This window comes from Schistocerca americana, chromosome 1 (genome assembly GCF_021461395.2).
Source record: "Schistocerca americana isolate TAMUIC-IGC-003095 chromosome 1, iqSchAmer2.1, whole genome shotgun sequence".
Lineage (NCBI taxonomy): Eukaryota > Metazoa > Arthropoda > Insecta > Orthoptera > Acrididae > Schistocerca > Schistocerca americana.
In genome coordinates, this window is record NC_060119.1 from 380,504,579 (window position 1) to 380,523,167 (window position 18,589).

Below are 18,589 nucleotides of genomic sequence, written 5' to 3' on the forward strand. Positions count from 1 at the left end.
GACTGTAAATACAAAGAGAAGCAAAATTACCGTCTACAATTCCTCATAAATATTAACAATACGGAAACAACGAAGATAAACCCGAACAAAACAAAAAGTCTTTGCATGCACATCCGATGAATAAATGTTGAAGGATGTGTAGGTACATGGTGAAAGACCCCTCAGATAAAGTTAAAATTTATTATTATTAAAAAGAGAGAGTTGGGAGGATTTCTTCATTATTTGAGACGCACTGGTGTCCTTGGAGTCAGCTCCCTGCATCTTCAATTGAAACGTAAAAGAGGAAGTCTGAATAGCACAATTTCTTACACACAGAACATTTACTAATAATGTGATTGTACTATACTTAAATTTTTTACATACACACACACCGAAGCTGTCCCGGTTCCTCTATAGCGCCACTTATTTCACAAATACACAAATCAAAAAAAGTTTATCATCACCTCGGTTCCAAGAGTTCCGGAACCCGTACAGAAAACTTGAATAGAAATCAACATAAACATCATTTCCACCCTTTTTATTGCTCGTGAAAACCACATATTGCATGTTGTACCACCATACAGCGAGACCTTCAGAGGTGGTGGTCCAGATTGCTGTATGCACCGGTACCTCTAATACCCAGTAGCACGTCCTCTTGAATTGATGCATGCCTCTATTTATTGTGTTATGCTATCCACAAATTCATCAAGGCACTGTTGGTCCAGACTGTCCCACCCCTCAATGGCGATTCGGCGTAGATCCCTCAGAGTGGTTGGTGAGTCACATTCGTGCATAAACAGCCACTTTCGATCTATCCCAAGCATGTTCAATAGGGTTCATGTCTGGAGAACATGCTGGCCACTCTATTCGAGCGATGTCATTATCCTGAAGGAAGTCATTCACAAGATGTGCATGAGGGGAGTGCAAATTGTCGTCCATGAAGACGAATGCCTCACCAACATGCTGCCGATATGGTTGCACTATTGGCTGGAGGATGGCATTCACGTATTGTACAGCCATTTTGGCGCCTTCCATTACCACCAGCAGTGTACGTCGGCCCCACATAATGCCAGCCCAAAACAGTAGGGAACCTCCACCTTGCTGCACTCACTGGACAGTGTGTCTAAGGTGTTCAGCCTGACCGGGTTGCCTCCAAACATGTCTCCGATGATTGTCTGGTTTAAGGCGTACATGACACTCATCGGTGAAGAGAACGTGATGCCAATCCTGAGCAGTCCTTTTGGCATGTTGTTGGGCCTATTTGTACCATGCTGCATGAAGTCGTGGTTGCAAAGATAGACCTTGCCATGAACGTCAGGAGTAAAGTTGCACATTATGCAGCCTACTGCACACAGTTGGAGTCATAACACGACATCCTGTGGCTGCACAAAAAGCAGTATTCAATATGGTGGCACTGCTGTCACGGTTTGTCCGAGCCATAATCGGTAGGTAGTGGTCAACCACTGCAGTGGTAACCCTTGGCCGGCCTGAGTAAGGCATGTCATCGGCAGTTCCTGTCTCTTTGTATCTCCTCCATATCTGAGCAACATTGCTCTGGTTCACTTCGTGATGCTTGGACACTTCCCTTGTTGAGAGCCCTTCCTGGCACAAAGTAACAATACAGATGTGATCGATCCGTGGTGTTGACTATCTAGGCAGGGCTGAATTACAAACAACTCGAGCCGTGTACCCCTTCCTGGAACTGATTGGCTGTCGGACCCACTCTGTCTAATAGGTGTTGCTCATGCATGGAGGTTTACATCTTTGGGTGGGTTTAGTGACATCTCTGAACAGTCAAAGGGACTGTGTCTGTCATACAACATCCACAGTCAATGTCTATCTTCAGGAATTCTGGAAACAGGGGTGATGCAAAACTTTTTTTGATGTGTATAGTTTGTATCTACAGGACATCCCATTCTTGCATGGGTACTCTGGAACCATATATTTGCAGTCCAACCCCCCTCCCCCCCCCCCCCCTCTCTCACACACACACACACACACACACACACACACACACACACAATGCTGACTTCAAACTGGGGTAATCATCCTTGGTAGCAAGAATTCAAAAAATCAAAGCTAATCTTGTTACCACTGGTATAGTGTGTCTGTATTTTCCTTCATTATCAGTGGTGTGACATAGTTGAGGGAGAAGAGTATGGAAATTGGATAGCAACAATTCCAAGTTTACTCTTGTAAAAGATACTCCCAGTAACTGATGACGTAGACACTGCAAATAACAAGGCCCTTACCCTGCTACATACTAGGAATCAAAGTTTCACAAAGAATGACCACCTTCCTTACTTTGAAGAATATACTCCTGAAAAAATTAGAAACCTTAGCAGCATGTGCCTCTAGAGTCTACCAGAAATGCACATCCAAGTAATTTTTGATTAGTAAGTCAAATTGGAATCTCAACATTTAATAATAATGGTATTTTTCCATTAGCCATCAGCCAGTCCTCATATGATACAAATCCATATACTGAAGAAACTGCTCCCACCTACCCAGCTAGTAAAAACCCATTATATAGCATCAAATATCAAGTATGCCTACTCAAACAGCCACACAGCAGACATGCAATGACAGAATTTAATTATTCTCACCTGCCGTGTATGCTCGAAGAAACTGATACGGGTCTTCTCCCAACAACTGCTTGGCAATTGCTTTGAACTGTGTTACCTCCAGCTGGCGCAATCGTGTTTCTGCTTCCTGAAGAACAGACTGTTTCTTGCTCTCTCTAAAATGATAACAATATAACAATTAGCTGCACTAGAAAATTAATTATGAACAAGAAGCCACAACTATACATATGTGATCTTGTAGGCTTTCCCAGCATAATAATTCTTAGTAATTCAGTCAGGTTTGTTGCCAGAGCCTAAATTCAACATGATGCAATACGTCTGTGATCAACATGTCAGCCATCTTTAGGAGAGATGCTGCTGCTGCTGCTGCTGCTGCTGCTGAGTCCTGCTGAAAACTGATGACAAGGTTGGAAACTGTCAGCCTATACAGGCCCTGGTACCTTACAAGCCCCATGCTCTGCCCACCACAGTTGCCGCCTTGAAGACTGGGGCTTGCGGCATCACCTATAATTGAACACCAGCACCAATGATGTATTGTAGTCAGAGCCTATCCTCAAACAGTCAGGACAGTCACACCATAGAATTTTGTATTTTGAGGCGAGATAGTACAGGGCTCTATGCACTGCTAATAGGAAAACCTTTGTCTCTGTTAATCAAGTTGTCTGACAAGCCAATTTCAATATTCTTCCTTACAAAGACTACTAAAAAAAGGGGGGGGGGGGCATACTGGCAACACTTCAACCAATTTTTCAGGCTGTTGTAGCCTCATGTGACATCAATGTTCCACCCATCTGTTCTGAACTGTGTGAATTGACTGGCTGATGTAAGCCTTCCCATTCTGACAAGGGATTTTGTATGTGCCAGGCTTCCAAAGTGCCAAATCATCCTTGACACAGACATGCAGTGCCCTAATGTTGGCGCCGGCCGCGGTGGTCTAGCGGTTCTGGCGCTGCAGTCCGGAACCGCGGGACTGCTACGGTCGCAGGTTCGAATCCTGCCTCGGGCATGGGTGTGTGTGATGTCCTTAGGTTAGTTAGGTTTAAGTAGTTCTAAGTTCTAGGGGACTTATGACCTAAGATGTTGAGTCCCATAGTGCTCAGAGCCATTTTTGAACCTAATGTTGGCAGGTGGACAGAACAAAGTCTTATTGTCAAACCTACAATAAATTCTTCCAGTCTTAAAGGATATGCCCCCAGATAGAAAAAATAGAGGGAAACATTCCACGTGGGAAAATATATCTAAAAACAAAGATGATGTGACTTACCAAACGAAAGCGTTGGCAGGTCGATAGACACACAAACAAACACAAACATACACACAAAATTCAAGCTTTCGCAACCAACGGTTGCTTCATCAGGAAAGGGGGAAGGAGAGGGAAAGACGAAAGGATGTGGGTTTTAAGGGAGAGGGTAGGGAGTCATTCCAATCCCGGGGGAAAAAAAGGACAGGTATACACTCGCGCGCGCGCGCGCACACACACACACACACACACACACACACACACACACACACACACACACACACACACATATCCATCCGCACATACACAGACACAAGCAGACATTTGTAAAGGCAAAGAGTTTGGGCAGAGATGTCAGTCGAGGCGGAAGTACAGAGGCAAAGATGTTGTTGAAAGACAGGTGAGGTATGAGTGGCGGCAACTTGAAATTAGAGGAGGTTGAGGCCTGGTGGATAACGAGAAGAGAGGATATACTGAAGGGCAAGTTCCCATCTCTGGAGTTCTGACAGGTTGGTGTTAGTGGGAAGTATCCAGATAACCCGGACGGTGTAACACTGTGCCAAGATGTGCTGGTTGTGCACCAAGGCATGTTTAGCCACAGGGTGATCCTCATTACCAACAAACACTGTCTGCCTGTGTCCATTCATGCGAATGGACAGTTTGTTGCTGGTCATTCCCACATAGAAAGCTTCACAGTGTTGGCAGGTCAGTTGGTAAATCACGTGGGTGCTTTCACACGTGGCTCTGCCTTTGATCGTGCACACCTTCCGGGTTACAGGACTGGAGTAGGTGGTGGTGGGAGAGTGCATGGGACAGGTTTTACACCGGGGGCAGTTACAAGGGTAGGAGCCAGAGGGTAGGGAAGGTGGTTTGGGGATTTCATAGGGATGAACTAAGAGGTTACGAAGGTTAGGTGGACGGTGGAAAGACACTCTTGGTGGAGTGGGGAGGATTTCATGAAGGATGGATCTCATTTCAGGGCAGGATTTGAGGAAGTCGTATCCCTGCTGGAGAGCCACATTCAGAGTCTGGTCCAGTGCCGGAAAGTATCCTGTCACAAGTGGGGCACTTTTGTGGTTCTTCTGTGGGAGCTTCTGGATTTGAGGGGATGACGAAGTCGCTCTGGGTATTTGCTTCTGTACCAGGTCAGGATGGTAGTTGCGGGATGCGAAAGCTGTTTTCAGGTTGTTGGTGTAATGGTTCAGGGACTCTGGACTGGAGCAGATTCGTTTGCCACAAAGACCTAGGCTGTAGGGAAGGGACCATTTGATGTGGAATGTGTGGCAGCTGCCATAATGGAGGTACTGTTGCTTGTTGGTGGGTTTGATGTGGACGGACGTGTGAAGCTGGCCATTGGACAGATGGAGGTCAACATCAAGGAAAGAAGCATGGGATTTGGAGTAGAACCATGTGAATCTGATGGAACAAAAGGAATTGAGGTTGGAGAGGAAATTCTGGAGTTCTTCTTCACTGTGAGTCCAGATCATGAAGATGTCATCAATAAATCTGTACCAAACTTTGGGTTGGCAGGCCCTGCCCTGAAATGAGATCCATCCTTCATGAAATCCTCCCCACTCCACCAAGAGTGTCTTTCCACTGTCCACCTAACCTTCGTAACCTCTTGATTCATCCCTATGAAATCCCCATACCACCTTCCCTGCCCTCTGGCTCCTACCCTTGTAACCGCCCCCGGTGTAAAACCTGTCCCATGCACCCTCCCACCACCACCTACTCCAGTCCTGTAACCCGGAAGGTGTACACAATCAAAGGCAGAGCCACGTGTGAAAGCACCCATGTGATTTACCAACAGACATGCCTACACTGTGAAGCCTTCTATGTGGGAATGACCAGCAACAAACTGTCCATTCGCCTGAATGGACACAGGCAGACAGTGTTTGTTGGTAATGAGGATCACCCTGTGGCTAAACATGCCTTGGTGCACGGCCAGCACATCTTGGCACAGTGTTACACCGTCCGGGTTATCTGGATACTTCCCACTAACACCAACCTGTCAGAACTCCGGAGATGGGAACTTGCCCTTCAGTATATCCTCTCTTCTTGTTATCCGCCAGGCCTCAACCTCCGCTAATTTCAAGTTGCCGCCACTCATACCTCACCTGTCTTTCAACATCTTTGCCTCCGTACTTCCGCCTTGCCTGACATCTCTGTCCAACCTCCTTGCATTTACATGTGTTCTGCCTGTGTCTGTATACGTGTGTGTGTGTGTGTGTGTGTGTGTGTGTGTGTGTGTGTGTGTGTGTGTGTGTGTGTGTGTGTGTGCGCGCCTGTCCTTTTTTCCCCTAAGGTAAGTCTTTCCACTCCCGGGATTGGAATGACTCCTTACCCTCTCCCTTAAAACCCACATCCTTTTGTCTTTCCCTCTCCTTCCCTCCTGACGAAGCAACCGTGGGTTGCGAAAGCTTGAATATTTGTGTGTGTGTGTGTGTGTGTTTTATTTTACTGTGTCTCAACATACCAGCGTTTTCTTGTTTGGTAAGTTAAAGCATCTTTGTTTAAAAATTGCCCTCCTCCAAACCAATGCAGTGGCAATCTTTCGACTATGGTATATGCTGATACATATAGTCCGACACTGGAACTGTGTCTGTTTTGTGAACATTATGCTCTAGAGTACCATAATGTTTTTGGAAACCATGATGTCCAAAAACAGTAGTTTCCCATCACTCCATGGTAAATTTAATACTGCAATGAAAGCTGTTGAAGTGGCCCAAAAATCTGTTAAGAGCATCGTGTCCTTTAAGAATGGAAAATTTTTAAAGAGATTTGACATTATGAGTTTGTTTCATCCACATACCAAGGTTAGGGAACTACTTAGATCTATCACGGATGATTTGACACTTAGGAAGCCTGGCATATATAAAATTCTGTGCCACTGTCCAGGACAAGTGCACAGAAAATCACGGTCATATGAGGCTGCAATAGCCTGAAAAATCAGCAGTAGCAGAACATTGTTTAAATGAGGGACATTATATGAAATTTGACAAGACTCTGCTAATTGCTGGTTGTTCTTTTCTTGGAACAGTGTTAAAAAAGGCAATTTTAGTTAGATTGGCTGACAACTTGATTAATAACACAAAGGTTTTCCTCTTAACAAGATGTGTAATTCTATACTATCTCACATCACAATACAATGTACTTTGGAGTGGCTGTTATGAGTATTTGAGAATAGTCTTTGACTACAATACATAATTTTTGTCATATAGGTTGTGACACAAGTCGATCTGTGATGGGTAGCAAATGTGCCACACATGGTGTGTTCAGCAGTGTCTCTCCTGAAGACAGCGAACACGAATCACCGAAATATTGAGTCGTGTTGATTTTAGTACCCGGCAGCCTATCCAAGAAGACTATCAAAAATAACAATAATAAAAAATTCATGTTCTAAGGTACTGTTGAATTTTACACACTATGGACCAAATAAAAAATGTGAGCAATGAATGACCATGTAAAAAGGGCTGTTCTGACCCCTCTGTAAAACATACTTGGTCTGCAATCACAAGTTCCTATATACTGGCTCCTTGATTGAAACAGTGGCCCTGCACAATACACTTTCCAACCTATTGATGTCATACTACCACTTCAGATTACCACATTCTACCATGAGCACAATGGCCTCAATCAAACTGTTCGATCAACAGTAGCCAAAGCTCTCCTCATTCATCTATGATATTTCATTCTGGGTTTCCACTGGTGCAAAAAGGCGAACTGCATTGGACAGCTTTCCCATCAAACTTGTTACCTATCTATGCTACACCAGTGATTCATAACAATCAAAGTGTAGCCATCACATTAACAACACTGGAAAACAACAAAAACTTTAGTCATTCTACAAAGACTGGTTGTTGTTGTTGACTTCCATCTGAAAAAAGCACCAGCCACTGCTGCTCGCAGTGTGGTTACAGTTGCCTGAGACTGCAGTCGTCTGTGTGTGTGTGTGTGTGTGTGTGAGCGTGAGATCCATTTTTAACGAAGGCCTTACTGGCCAAAAGTTTTATTCGTGACATTGTTTTTGTTGTGCCTATCTGCAACTCAGCATCTCCACTATATGATGAGTGGAAACTTTCCTTTTCATGATACTGTTACATTCCATCCTAGATTTTCCATTGTCCATAAGTGATATATATTTAGAACAGGTATGGTGTTAACTTTTTAGGTAGATACTTGATGTCAATAGTTTGCAATGTTGATTAATCAGCATGTGTTAAAAATTAATTTTTCTCAAGAAGCCTCTTGAAGGAAAAAAAGGGCGGTGGTGGTGGTGGTGGTGGTGGTGGTGGTGGTGGTGGTGGGGGGGGGGGGGAGGGGGGGGGGAGCCATCTATAATCAGTGTCATCTTATACTCAGGTAGATACAGTACTTATAGCAAAGGTGAAGTAGACTATGAAAGTGACATGTGTAATTAGTTATAGAGCCAAGAAGGAGTCTGTAATGGATTTTCAGTAAATATTTAATAATAATAATAATAATAATTGTAATGAAGTGCCACAAAAAGGATCGGTCTGTCAGATTAAAGCACTCATTAATACACAGTGATTGAGCTATCTGAATGTTTGACTATCTACGTAATTAACCAGTAAGAGGCAATTTAATCAGACACTTAATTAAAGTCAGCTTAATTAATTAACCAAAACAGATACAGGATCAGCATGACAGTATATGTTGGCAAATACATACCTTCTTCCTCTACAACATTTACATTACAAGTCTTGTAATATCTATTCACCAGGTGATGTCAGGAGAAAACACGTATGGAATACATAGAAATGCGCAAGTTTTTGAAGCCAAAGGCACCTTCTTCTGGTAGAAGGATTGAAGGGAAAGGCAGAGAGATGAAGGAAAAGGACTGGCAAGGTATATTAAGTAGGAAGCATTATGGAAAAGTCGCCCAGAACGAGGTTATGGAAAACTTACTGGATTGGATGAAAGGGAAAGACTGATTGTAGAGTCTACACTAGACGAGATTTGAAAACCTGAGAAGTCAAACACTGAAGGCAGGCTAATAAACAATACAGACACTTCAAGAAGAAAAACATGTTGCATGCAAAAGTCAATAAGAGCAGATAGCTACATCAATTTACCTGGTAGACAGGTCAGGGGGTGGGGAAAAATAGCAGGTAGGAAAATGAAAGATACAGACTCTGACTGTGTGAATCACAGCATTCACCTAAGTAAATTAGAATGTTATGGTGTCACTGGCAGTGCTGTGAAATGATTCGACTCTTACGTAACTAACAGGAATCAACGGGTGGCGTGAAAATACCTGTGCAGTAAGCAGTCAGTTTTCATCTGATCAGGAGTTAATTAGTGTACGTGTGGCCGTTAGATGTGCAGTCGGCTGGGGAAGTGTGGGGAGAATGGCAGCGGTGGGGCCTTGCTCAGAGTGCTGCAGGGGAAATACTGGGTGCTGAAGTCTATGCTTATATTTTTTTGTAAATATCAAGTGGAGCCCCTCTATGCCCACACTTGCATTGTGATCACCCACTAAGATCTACTGTAGTGGCGTGGAATAGTAAAGAGTTGGAAACGCGGAATATTGTCAAAGTTTCGTTGCCTATGCCGAGAGCCAGAGACAGTAAGTTAGCCAAGAAGTAAGAGAATTGCACATATATCAGAATGTGTCATCACGCCGGGGCAATGGCCTGGTTACGCACAACAGGCGAGAGAGAATTGCGTAGCACGTGGGTTTGTGTTAGACGGAGTCTTTCGTAGAGTGCAAGACAGAGGTATAGTGTCAGCTGTATTGCATTTCACAACTTCGCGTAAGTCTGCCACAACAACAATTAACTCTGTTGCAAGAACACCTAAGGGGCGAGTATGACAGATGAATCAGCAGTATAAGTGGAACGAATGCGGTCATTACAAACGAGCATGACGTCAGGACGTCGCTCGTGCTTCCTTTAAATACGCCAGCTTTGATAGCAACAAGGCACTCGCACTCGCAGCTAGACTTGCAGTTAGATGTGTGCTGGGTCACTGCGTAGTGCCCAGCTCAGTGATCAACAAGTTAATCTTTATTAAGGAGATGTTGCAGTAAGGGCAGCCCAACCAGCAGCAGACGTGACGGGACAGTACCAGCTCTGGTCCTCTCTGCTGCTGCTGTCAATCATCAACCCAGGATTAGTAGGCATCACGGCAGACTCACTCACCGCCAATGCTGACCACATCAGTGAGCCATCGTCGAGATTGTGTAGGGCCTAGGCCCTGTGCATTCGCCTTTACAATCGCGTGAGCCGACGACGTTGGGGGATTGCAGCCCGTTCCGCCCGTCCACCGCGCACGAGCCACCAGGAGGAGCATGGAAGAAGACAGGGTGGGATAGAGCACACTTCGCACTACAAGAACGCTTCTGGTGCCGACAGCGCCGGGGACTCCAACCCGGAGCCTCTTGCTGTCCGCAGCCGAGCCTCCGCCCAGCCGGGCACCACCAGCCACGCGCAGCCGAAGTAAGGGAATTCCTCCGCTACGTCACAGCACGCGGCGCTGTGCTAGCAAGACTGGTGCGGCCCGGATCTGGTGTCATTGCTACGAGTCAGCAAGGACTCGGGGAAGGTCGTTGATATCGCCAAGCCACATTGTACTCGGCAGGAATAAAGATGCTATGAAATAATAATGTTTCTTTGGCGTTTCTGACGCTTCTACAGCCATTTCCTAGCATCCTGACAACTGGAGAGGTCACCGCTCGGCCATCCAGTGCACCGTAGGCGACTGGGACCACTGGGGCGCTTACAGTTTGGTGTCCGAAGTGGTCGCGCCCACTGATTACAGATTTGGTGTCAGACGCACTCGCGCCCACCGCCTACAGATTTGGTGTAGTGGTAAGTGCACGAGGTGATTTTGTAATAACTATAGATGCACGGTCTTTATTGGGAGTGCACTTTGTGAGACCCGCGGGAACAGCAGATTTACCTGGGTTTAAGGGAAACAGTTGGGAAACATACTTGGTACCAGTCAGTTGTACTGTGTGTAATTTAACGGGGCATGGGGAGCCATGCACAAAGTTTGTACCAGTAGAATGTTCAATTTGTAGACGGTTTGGTCACGCAGCGCACAATTGTAGACTGTGTCGCTGGGCAATAACAAGGCGGAAGGATTAATTTTGTTTAGTTGTGCATAGTGAATCTTGTTTGTATTCTTGTGTGTAGTGCTCAACTGTGGCAAAGGAGTTGAGTAGCTAATGTAGTTATTGTTCTGAGGAGTAAATTCAGTATACAGTAAGTTGTTGGTAATTTGCACAAATCATGCCGGAAACAAGATCCGTTAGTACTGAAGTGAGTATAGCTGCTCTGACGGAGCAAGTCTCAAAATTGTTAGAAGAGAATGCGCAGCATAAGTTATGTCATGTAGAATTAATGATGCAAATGGAGACCTTGCGTTCGGCACTAGTGCAAGTCAGTGGCAATGTCCAACATTGCAATGTATCCTTCAGTAGCTAACCTGATCACGCCTTTCTCAGGTAAAACAACAGAGGATGTCACAGCGTTCATTAACGATGTTTTGGCAACAGCTGCAATGAGCAATTGGTCGGACGTAACTAAGTCACGTATGGCAAATTTGTGACTTGCAGGGGAAGCCAAGATGTTCGTGATGTACCATGAGACGCTTAGTAAGCGAGCACGTTTGAAGAATTGGCAGATGGGTTACGACAAAGATATCGTAAGCAGAATAGTGCAAGATTTTTTAGGGAGAAGCTAGCGAATATGACACAGAAGGTCAATGAGACAGTGGAGTCTTTTTCAGATAGGATACGGAAAATTAATTTGCAGACCTATGAATTATCGGGTTATCCTGATGCAGATCGTTTGTTACTAGGAGAGGCAGAAAACAGAGCCCTCGATGTATTCCTCAGGGGAATTCCTGCAGAATTTTCTTGTAGGGTTAGGATGGAGAATCCGGGGGATTTAGCTGCATCACTGCGTATTGCAACGCATCTGCAGGAGATAGACATTGCAACAAGGGTTCGCAATGATAAACGCATCTTTGCGTCGGAGAGGAATTGTTACCATTGTGGGAGGAAAGATCACATGAAGGTTCAATGTAGACAGCCGCAGTGCTATGCCTGTAAACGCTATGGTCACAAGGCGAATGAGTGTCATAGTAAGCAGAATGGTAACAGGAATAAACAGGAAAAAGCGTTAAACGGGAACGGGAGTGTTTCGTCCGTCAGAAGACATTCCCGGTAAGCAGAAGTACAGTAATACTAGTACAGAGACAGATTGTTGCTTGATGGGTGTTGTAAGGAATAACAGATGTAAGTTTTTGATTGATACAGGGGCACATGTATCTGTTGCTAGTCTAGACCTCGTGGATAGGAGAAGACTAGGTACTCCTAGGTATAGATTACGTGGAGTAGGGAATAATGAGTTGCAATCATTGGGTACAACACAGCTCGTTTTTAAGATTGGAACTGTAGAGTTCGGAGAGCAAATGGAAGTGTTGCCAACTGTGGGACAAGGGTATTCTGTGATTCTCGGACTGGACTTCCTCGATAAACACAATGCCAAAATTAATCTTTCACAGTGTACAGTTGAAATTAGTGGAAACTTGTTTTCAATGGGTACAACAGCTGTAAAAGTTTCTACATCACAAGGTGCATCCGTTGCTAAGATGTCACCAATTGTACCGTGTACGAGGGCATTAAAGATCATTACGCATGTCAAAGTGCCTTCGGGTACAGGGAAGTTAGTTTGGTTGTCAGTAGGTACCGATGTACCACAGCAGAGACTATGTGTGGTGGAGCCACTGTAGAGCAATGAAGCATTGGTTGAAATGCATTGTTTTATTAGGAGGAGCGTTGCACGTGTAACGGATATAAATGGGGAACTGATGATTCCGGTCAGTGTAAATAATTTTGGGGCAGATGAAGTGGATCTCCCAAAGGGTTTAGTGGTAGCAAGTTTGGAAATACTCGACGATGGGGATATAGGTGAATCCCATGGTGATTATAACGTCAAGCAAACCGTCAAGGCATCTGTACTACGTGATAAGATTCGTCATTTGGAGAATGGTGATCGGATAGCTATGGAAGCTTTGTTATTAAAATATTTAGATTTGTTTAATTCAGAAGGTCCATTACCAGCAACTCCTATTACACAGCACCGTATACCGACTGGCGATAGTCCACCGGTCTATAGAAAACCATACAGGATAGCGAAACACCTACAACCACTAGTGGAAGAATTTATTAATCAACAGCTAAGGGACGGTATTATAGAGAACAGTGAAAGCCCGTGGTCTGCCAACATAGTGGTAGTTCCTAAGAAGTCATTAGACGGTACTAAAAAGTATAGGTTTTGTTGTGACTATCGTTTATTGAATGCACGAACTGTAACAGATGCGTATCCAATACCGAACATCACGGAAACAATTTGATAACCTAGGTCGGTGTAAATATTTTTCGACACTAGATCTAAAGAGTAGGTACCATCAGATAGAAGTAAGTCCCGAGGATAGACCGAAGACGGCCTTTACAACAAGCCTTGGTCACTTTCAGTATCGCAGAATGCCATTTGAGTTGAAAAACGCTCCTGCTACTTTCCAGCATCTGTTAGATGCTGTGCTTTGGGGACTGAAACCGAAGATTGCTATGGTATACCTCGATGATATTGTTACTTTTTCGTGTAATATAGAAGAGCACGTGGAACGACTGAACGAAGTATTTAGTAGGCTGCTAAGAGCGGCAAATCTTTCGCTTAATGTCGAGAAATGTCAGTTTGCTCAGACGCAAGTGACTTATCTTGGGCATATTATCAGTCAGGATGGGGTAAGAACGGATCCTCGTCTAACGTCGGCTGTGCGTGATTTTCCACTACCACAGACCACTAAACAAGTTCAGCAATATGTCGGTTTATGTAATTACTACAGACGATATGTAAAGGGGTTCGCGGAAATTGCACATCCATTAACAAGATTGTTAAAGAAAGGTGTTAAGTTTGAATGGACAGCACAGTGTCAGGAGGCATTCGAGAAGCTCAAACAGATACTAACATCAGACCCAGTGTTGATACTTCCTGATTTTGAACAAGAGTTCATACTACCTTGTGATGTTAGTAATATTGCTGTAGGTTGTATTCTTTCTCAGAGGGTTAATGGACAGGAACATCCAGTGGCTTATGCTTCCAGGCAACTCAATAAGGCAGAGAAGAATTATTCAACTGCAGAGAAAGAAATGTTAGCAGCGATTTATGGTATCTCGTATTTTCGCTGTTATTTATATGGGCGTAAGTTCAAGGTGATTACAGATCACGCAGCATTGAAGTGGTTGTTGGGGTTGAAGGATCCTTCGAGTCGTTTAACGAGATGGGCACTGAAACTAAGTGAATTTGACTACGATGTAATTCACAAACCAGGGGTAAAACATACGAACGCAGATGCGCTTAGTAGAAAAATAGCAGCTGTACAAGTTGTGGCCATAAGTGAGAAGGAGTGGATAAAGGCGCAAGCCACTGACAGAGTGTGTCAATTGTTCTGAACGCAACCGCAGTTTGAAATGCAAGATGGGTTGCTTTGCAGGAAGACGAAGTGCAGGCTACGCGTCGTAGTACCAGAGTCACTGAAGGAAGAAGTGTTGAAACAAGCGCACAACCATGTATTGTTGGGTCTTGGTGGTAAAAGAACGACTGATATACGGGTAGCTGAAAGGTTTTGGTGGAAGACTCGTCGCAATGATGTAGAGCAGTACGTGCAAAATTGTATACCATGTGCGCAGAGAGCAGATTTAAGTCATCAGAAAATTCAGTTACAGAGACTACCTGACATGGATCATCCGTTCGCATTCATAGGATGAGACGTAATCGGAGAATTTAACAACACCCAAGCGGGTAATCAATACGTATTAACAATATTAGATCATTTTTCCCGATACCTGGAAACGGTAGCTATTCCAGATCAGAAGGAAAGCACTGTTACGTAAGCCTTAGTAAATAACTGGTTGCTGAAGTATGGTGTGCCTGATACTATAATTACAGATCAGGGTAGTAACTTTATGTCGGAGCTGATGAAGCAGTTATGCCGTTTATTGAAAGTTAAGAAATTGTGGACAAGCCCATTTCATCCTCAGTCGAATGGACGAACAGAACGGGTTCATAGGACGTTAGTTAAAATGATTAAACATTACGTAAATTCAGAACACACGGGTTGGGATGTGTATTTAAATCTGTTGACAAGCACATATAATGCGAAAGTTCATACAGGAACGGGGCTCTCCCGGTATGAGGTAATATATGGTCAGAAAATGCCATCACCATTTGATGTGCTCAAACCTCAGGTAGGTTCACAGGGTGAGTCAGTGAAGAATTTCGCCAAGAAATTGAGAGAGATTTGGCAAAGGGTACGGCGTACTAATACTAAAGCTTTGGAGAAACAAGAGAGTATTGGGCAAAGAACAGGTAAACTGCCGCAATACAGAATTAGTCAATGGGTATTGTTGGCTAATTCTTATGTTCCGAAGGGTAACTCGAAGAAGTTTTTGACGAAATATTCTGGACCGTATCAGGTAAATGAAATAGTGTCTCCAGTGAATGTAAAGTTGCAGTTACCAACCAAGTCGTCAGTAGTTCATGTGAGTAGGATTAAGCCATTTAAGGGCGCAGTGGATGCGTTACTGCAGATTCCTCCAGCAGTAACAAAGGGTGTGAGGGTACCGCAGCTAAAAGAACAGCAGAGGAACGTTCCTTATGCACTTAGGTCTAGGGATAAGTAGATTAAGTGTCCTCAGGAAGGAACATGTCATATTTATTGTTATTAGGTAATAGGGTATGTGTAGTTTTTACTTGTCATTTGTGTGTTTTAGACGTGGTAAAGAAGGGAGCGATTGACATGGGTTCCTTTTCCTTCAGGTGCCGTGCCAGGAAGTGGCCCGGGAAACTTTTCGTCAGGCTGGTACTGCTACACTATTGTAGAGGAGAAGTGGGTGCAAGTGCAAACTCGGGAAGTGTTGTTAGTGTCAAGACAGAGGAGTGCTCATGTGGTAATGTCTACGGAAGATTTGACACACTGTTTCAGGGGAAGTGTTTTTATTTGTCCAGCAAAGGAGGTGGCAACCCACATCATTCGTGTGAGATGCAGTTGTTCTTGGGGAATATGGGAACCTTAGAATGCGAAAAGAAGGTGTTCCTACTGAGACCGAAATTCTAGAAAGTTGGGGAACACTGGATTTACTCTGTATTCGAACTAGAGACCGTAGTTGCCACTTGTTACAGAAATGGTAGATTGACAGATACATCAAAGCTTGAATTGCAGGGCAGTGGGTTATTGATTAATTGTACTGGATGTGAAATAGTGGGGAAGCATTTTCACCGACCAGTTACTTTCACGGGTACAACAATAATTAACGTGACACAGCCTATCTTGTATTACGCAGAGGAAGCACCACACATATTGCCCTGCCAGAACCTAACGTTTATTAACGAGTCCTTGGATCCCACATTGCTACAATCCTTAGATAGCCTGATTATCTCAGAAAAAGAGCAGATCTCAGTTAATCAACTACTGCAGCACGTGCAGCAATATCGGGAGAAATGTAAGCAAAACACAATTATATTTGGTGTGTCAACGACTAGCATAATCTTAGTTCTAGTGTTTATTCGTGCAACTTACTTTTGTATATGGAAAAAGATGTCTCGTTCTGAAATAACAACCGTACATCAAATACAGGTGGGATGGATAGGGAGTAGTGGGACGTAATATAAATAGGTAACCAGTGATAAGATTGGAATCAGTATTAAGTGTAAATAGATTATTAGTGGGAAAAAAAAGTTTGACAGTGTTGAAGGAGTAGTTGTAAGATACCTGTTGAGTGCACAACCAGTAAGTCCAGAATTGTATAATTCGGGACAAATTTTCTTAAAGGAGGGGGATGTGTAGTGGAGTGGAATAGTAAAGAGTTGGAAACGCGGAATATTGTCAAAGTTTCGTTGCCTATGCCGAGATCCAGAGACAGTAAGTTAGCCAAGAAGTAAGAGAATTGCACATATATCAGAATGTGTCATCACGCCGGGGCAATGGCCTGGTTACGCACAACAGGCGAGAGAGAATTGCTTAGCACGTGGGTTTGTGTTAGACGGAGACTTTCATAGAGTGCAAGACAGAGGTATAGCGTCAGCTGTATTGCATTTCACAACTTCCCATAAGTCTGCAACAACAACAATTAACTCTGTTGCAAGAACACCTAAGGGGCGAGTATGACAGATGAATCAGCAGTATAAGTGGAACGAATGCGGTCATTACAAACGAGCATGACGTCAGGACGTCGCTCGTGCTTCCTTTAAATACGCCAGCTTTGATAGCAACAAGGCACTCGCACTCGCAGCTAGACTTGCAGTTAGATGTGTGCTGGGTCACTGCGTAGTGCCCAGCTCAGTGATCAACAAGTTAATCTTTATTAAGGAGATGTTGCAGTAAGGGCAGCCCAACCAGCAGCAGACGTGACGGGACAGTACCAGCTCTGGTCCTCTCTGTTGCCGCTGTCAATCATCAACCCAGGATTAGCAGACATCGCAGCAGACTCGCTCGCCGCCAATGCTGACCTCATCAGTGAGCCGTCGTCGAGATCGTGCGGGGCCTAGGCCCTGTGCATCCGCCTTTACAACCGGGTGAGCCGACGACGCTGTGGGATTGCAGCCTGTTCTGCCTGTCCACCGCACACGAGCCACCAGGAGGAGCAGGGAAGAAGACAGGGTGGGACAGAGTACACTCCGCACTACGAGAACGCTTCTGGTGCCGACAGCGCTGGGGACTCCAACCCGGAGCCTCTTGCTGTCCGCAGCCGAGCCTCCGCCCAGCCGGGCACCGCCAGCCACGCGCGGCCGAAGTAAGGGAATTCCTCCACTACGTCACAGCACGCGGCGCTGCGCTAGCAAGACTGGTGTGGCCTGGATCTGGTGTCATCGCTACGAGTCAGCAAGGACTCGGGGAAGCTCGTTGATATCACCAAGCCACATTGTACTCGGCAGGAATAAAGATATTATGACATAACAATGTTTCTTTGGCGTTTCTGACGCTTCTACAGCCATTTCCTAGCATCCTGACAACTGGAGAGGTCACCGCTTGGCCATCCAGTCTACCGTAGGCGACCAGGACCACACTACCGTCACCTCTGCTTTGGTTAGTATCTGAAAAGATTCATCGCAGATGGGTAACTGCGATGTGATCCTTGCTTCTCGGCCAATCATGGTCACATGAAGGGAGATCATAGAAATGAAGCAATCCTGCAGAAGAGTGAGGCAGAGGAAAAAAGTGCCACAGCTTGAAGAGGTGTGGGGAAAGAAATCTCCATGACAGAACAGGCTAGGAAATACGGCAGCTAGCAGAAATTTCATTCTGCTGTAACAGTTTTGGGATTCAGGATCAGGGTTGCCACAAGTTTACCCAACTGAAATTCTCTGATATTTTCCTGATTTTCAGACAAGTTTTAGAATTTTTCCCTGACAGATTCTGAGATCTCAAGGATAAGTTAAGACGTAAGTTGACAATCTGTCTTTGCCGCTATGTTATAACAAACAACATTTCAAATGAGGAAATATCTATAAAAAAACTTGCAAGCAGATGCTGTTTCCTGATGTGAGCAAAATTCTTAAGTACTAACATCAACATCTTTCGTAATTAACTGTTTTTAGATGGAAGAAACAAGCCAAATGGAATGTATGTTTCATAAAGACCACTGATGTTGGTTTGTTTCAATAAAATTAAATACATTTGGTGACAAAAATGTGCATTTCCTTGGAGTCACAAGATGGATTTAAAATACCTTCATTGATTTCAGAAGTAACCT

General features: G+C 44.4%; 1 protein-coding gene across 1 annotated transcript in view; it reads right to left on the reverse strand.

The window, feature by feature from the left end:
- The window catches only part of LOC124601186 (translin-associated protein X), a 52,369-nt gene that overhangs the window by 2,819 nt on the left and 30,961 nt on the right, over positions 1–18,589 (reverse strand). The window contains exon 3 of the mRNA XM_047136223.1: positions 2,586–2,719. Within this exon, the coding sequence (XP_046992179.1) occupies positions 2,586–2,719 (134 nt within the window). The remainder of the gene's footprint in view (positions 1–2,585; positions 2,720–18,589) is intronic.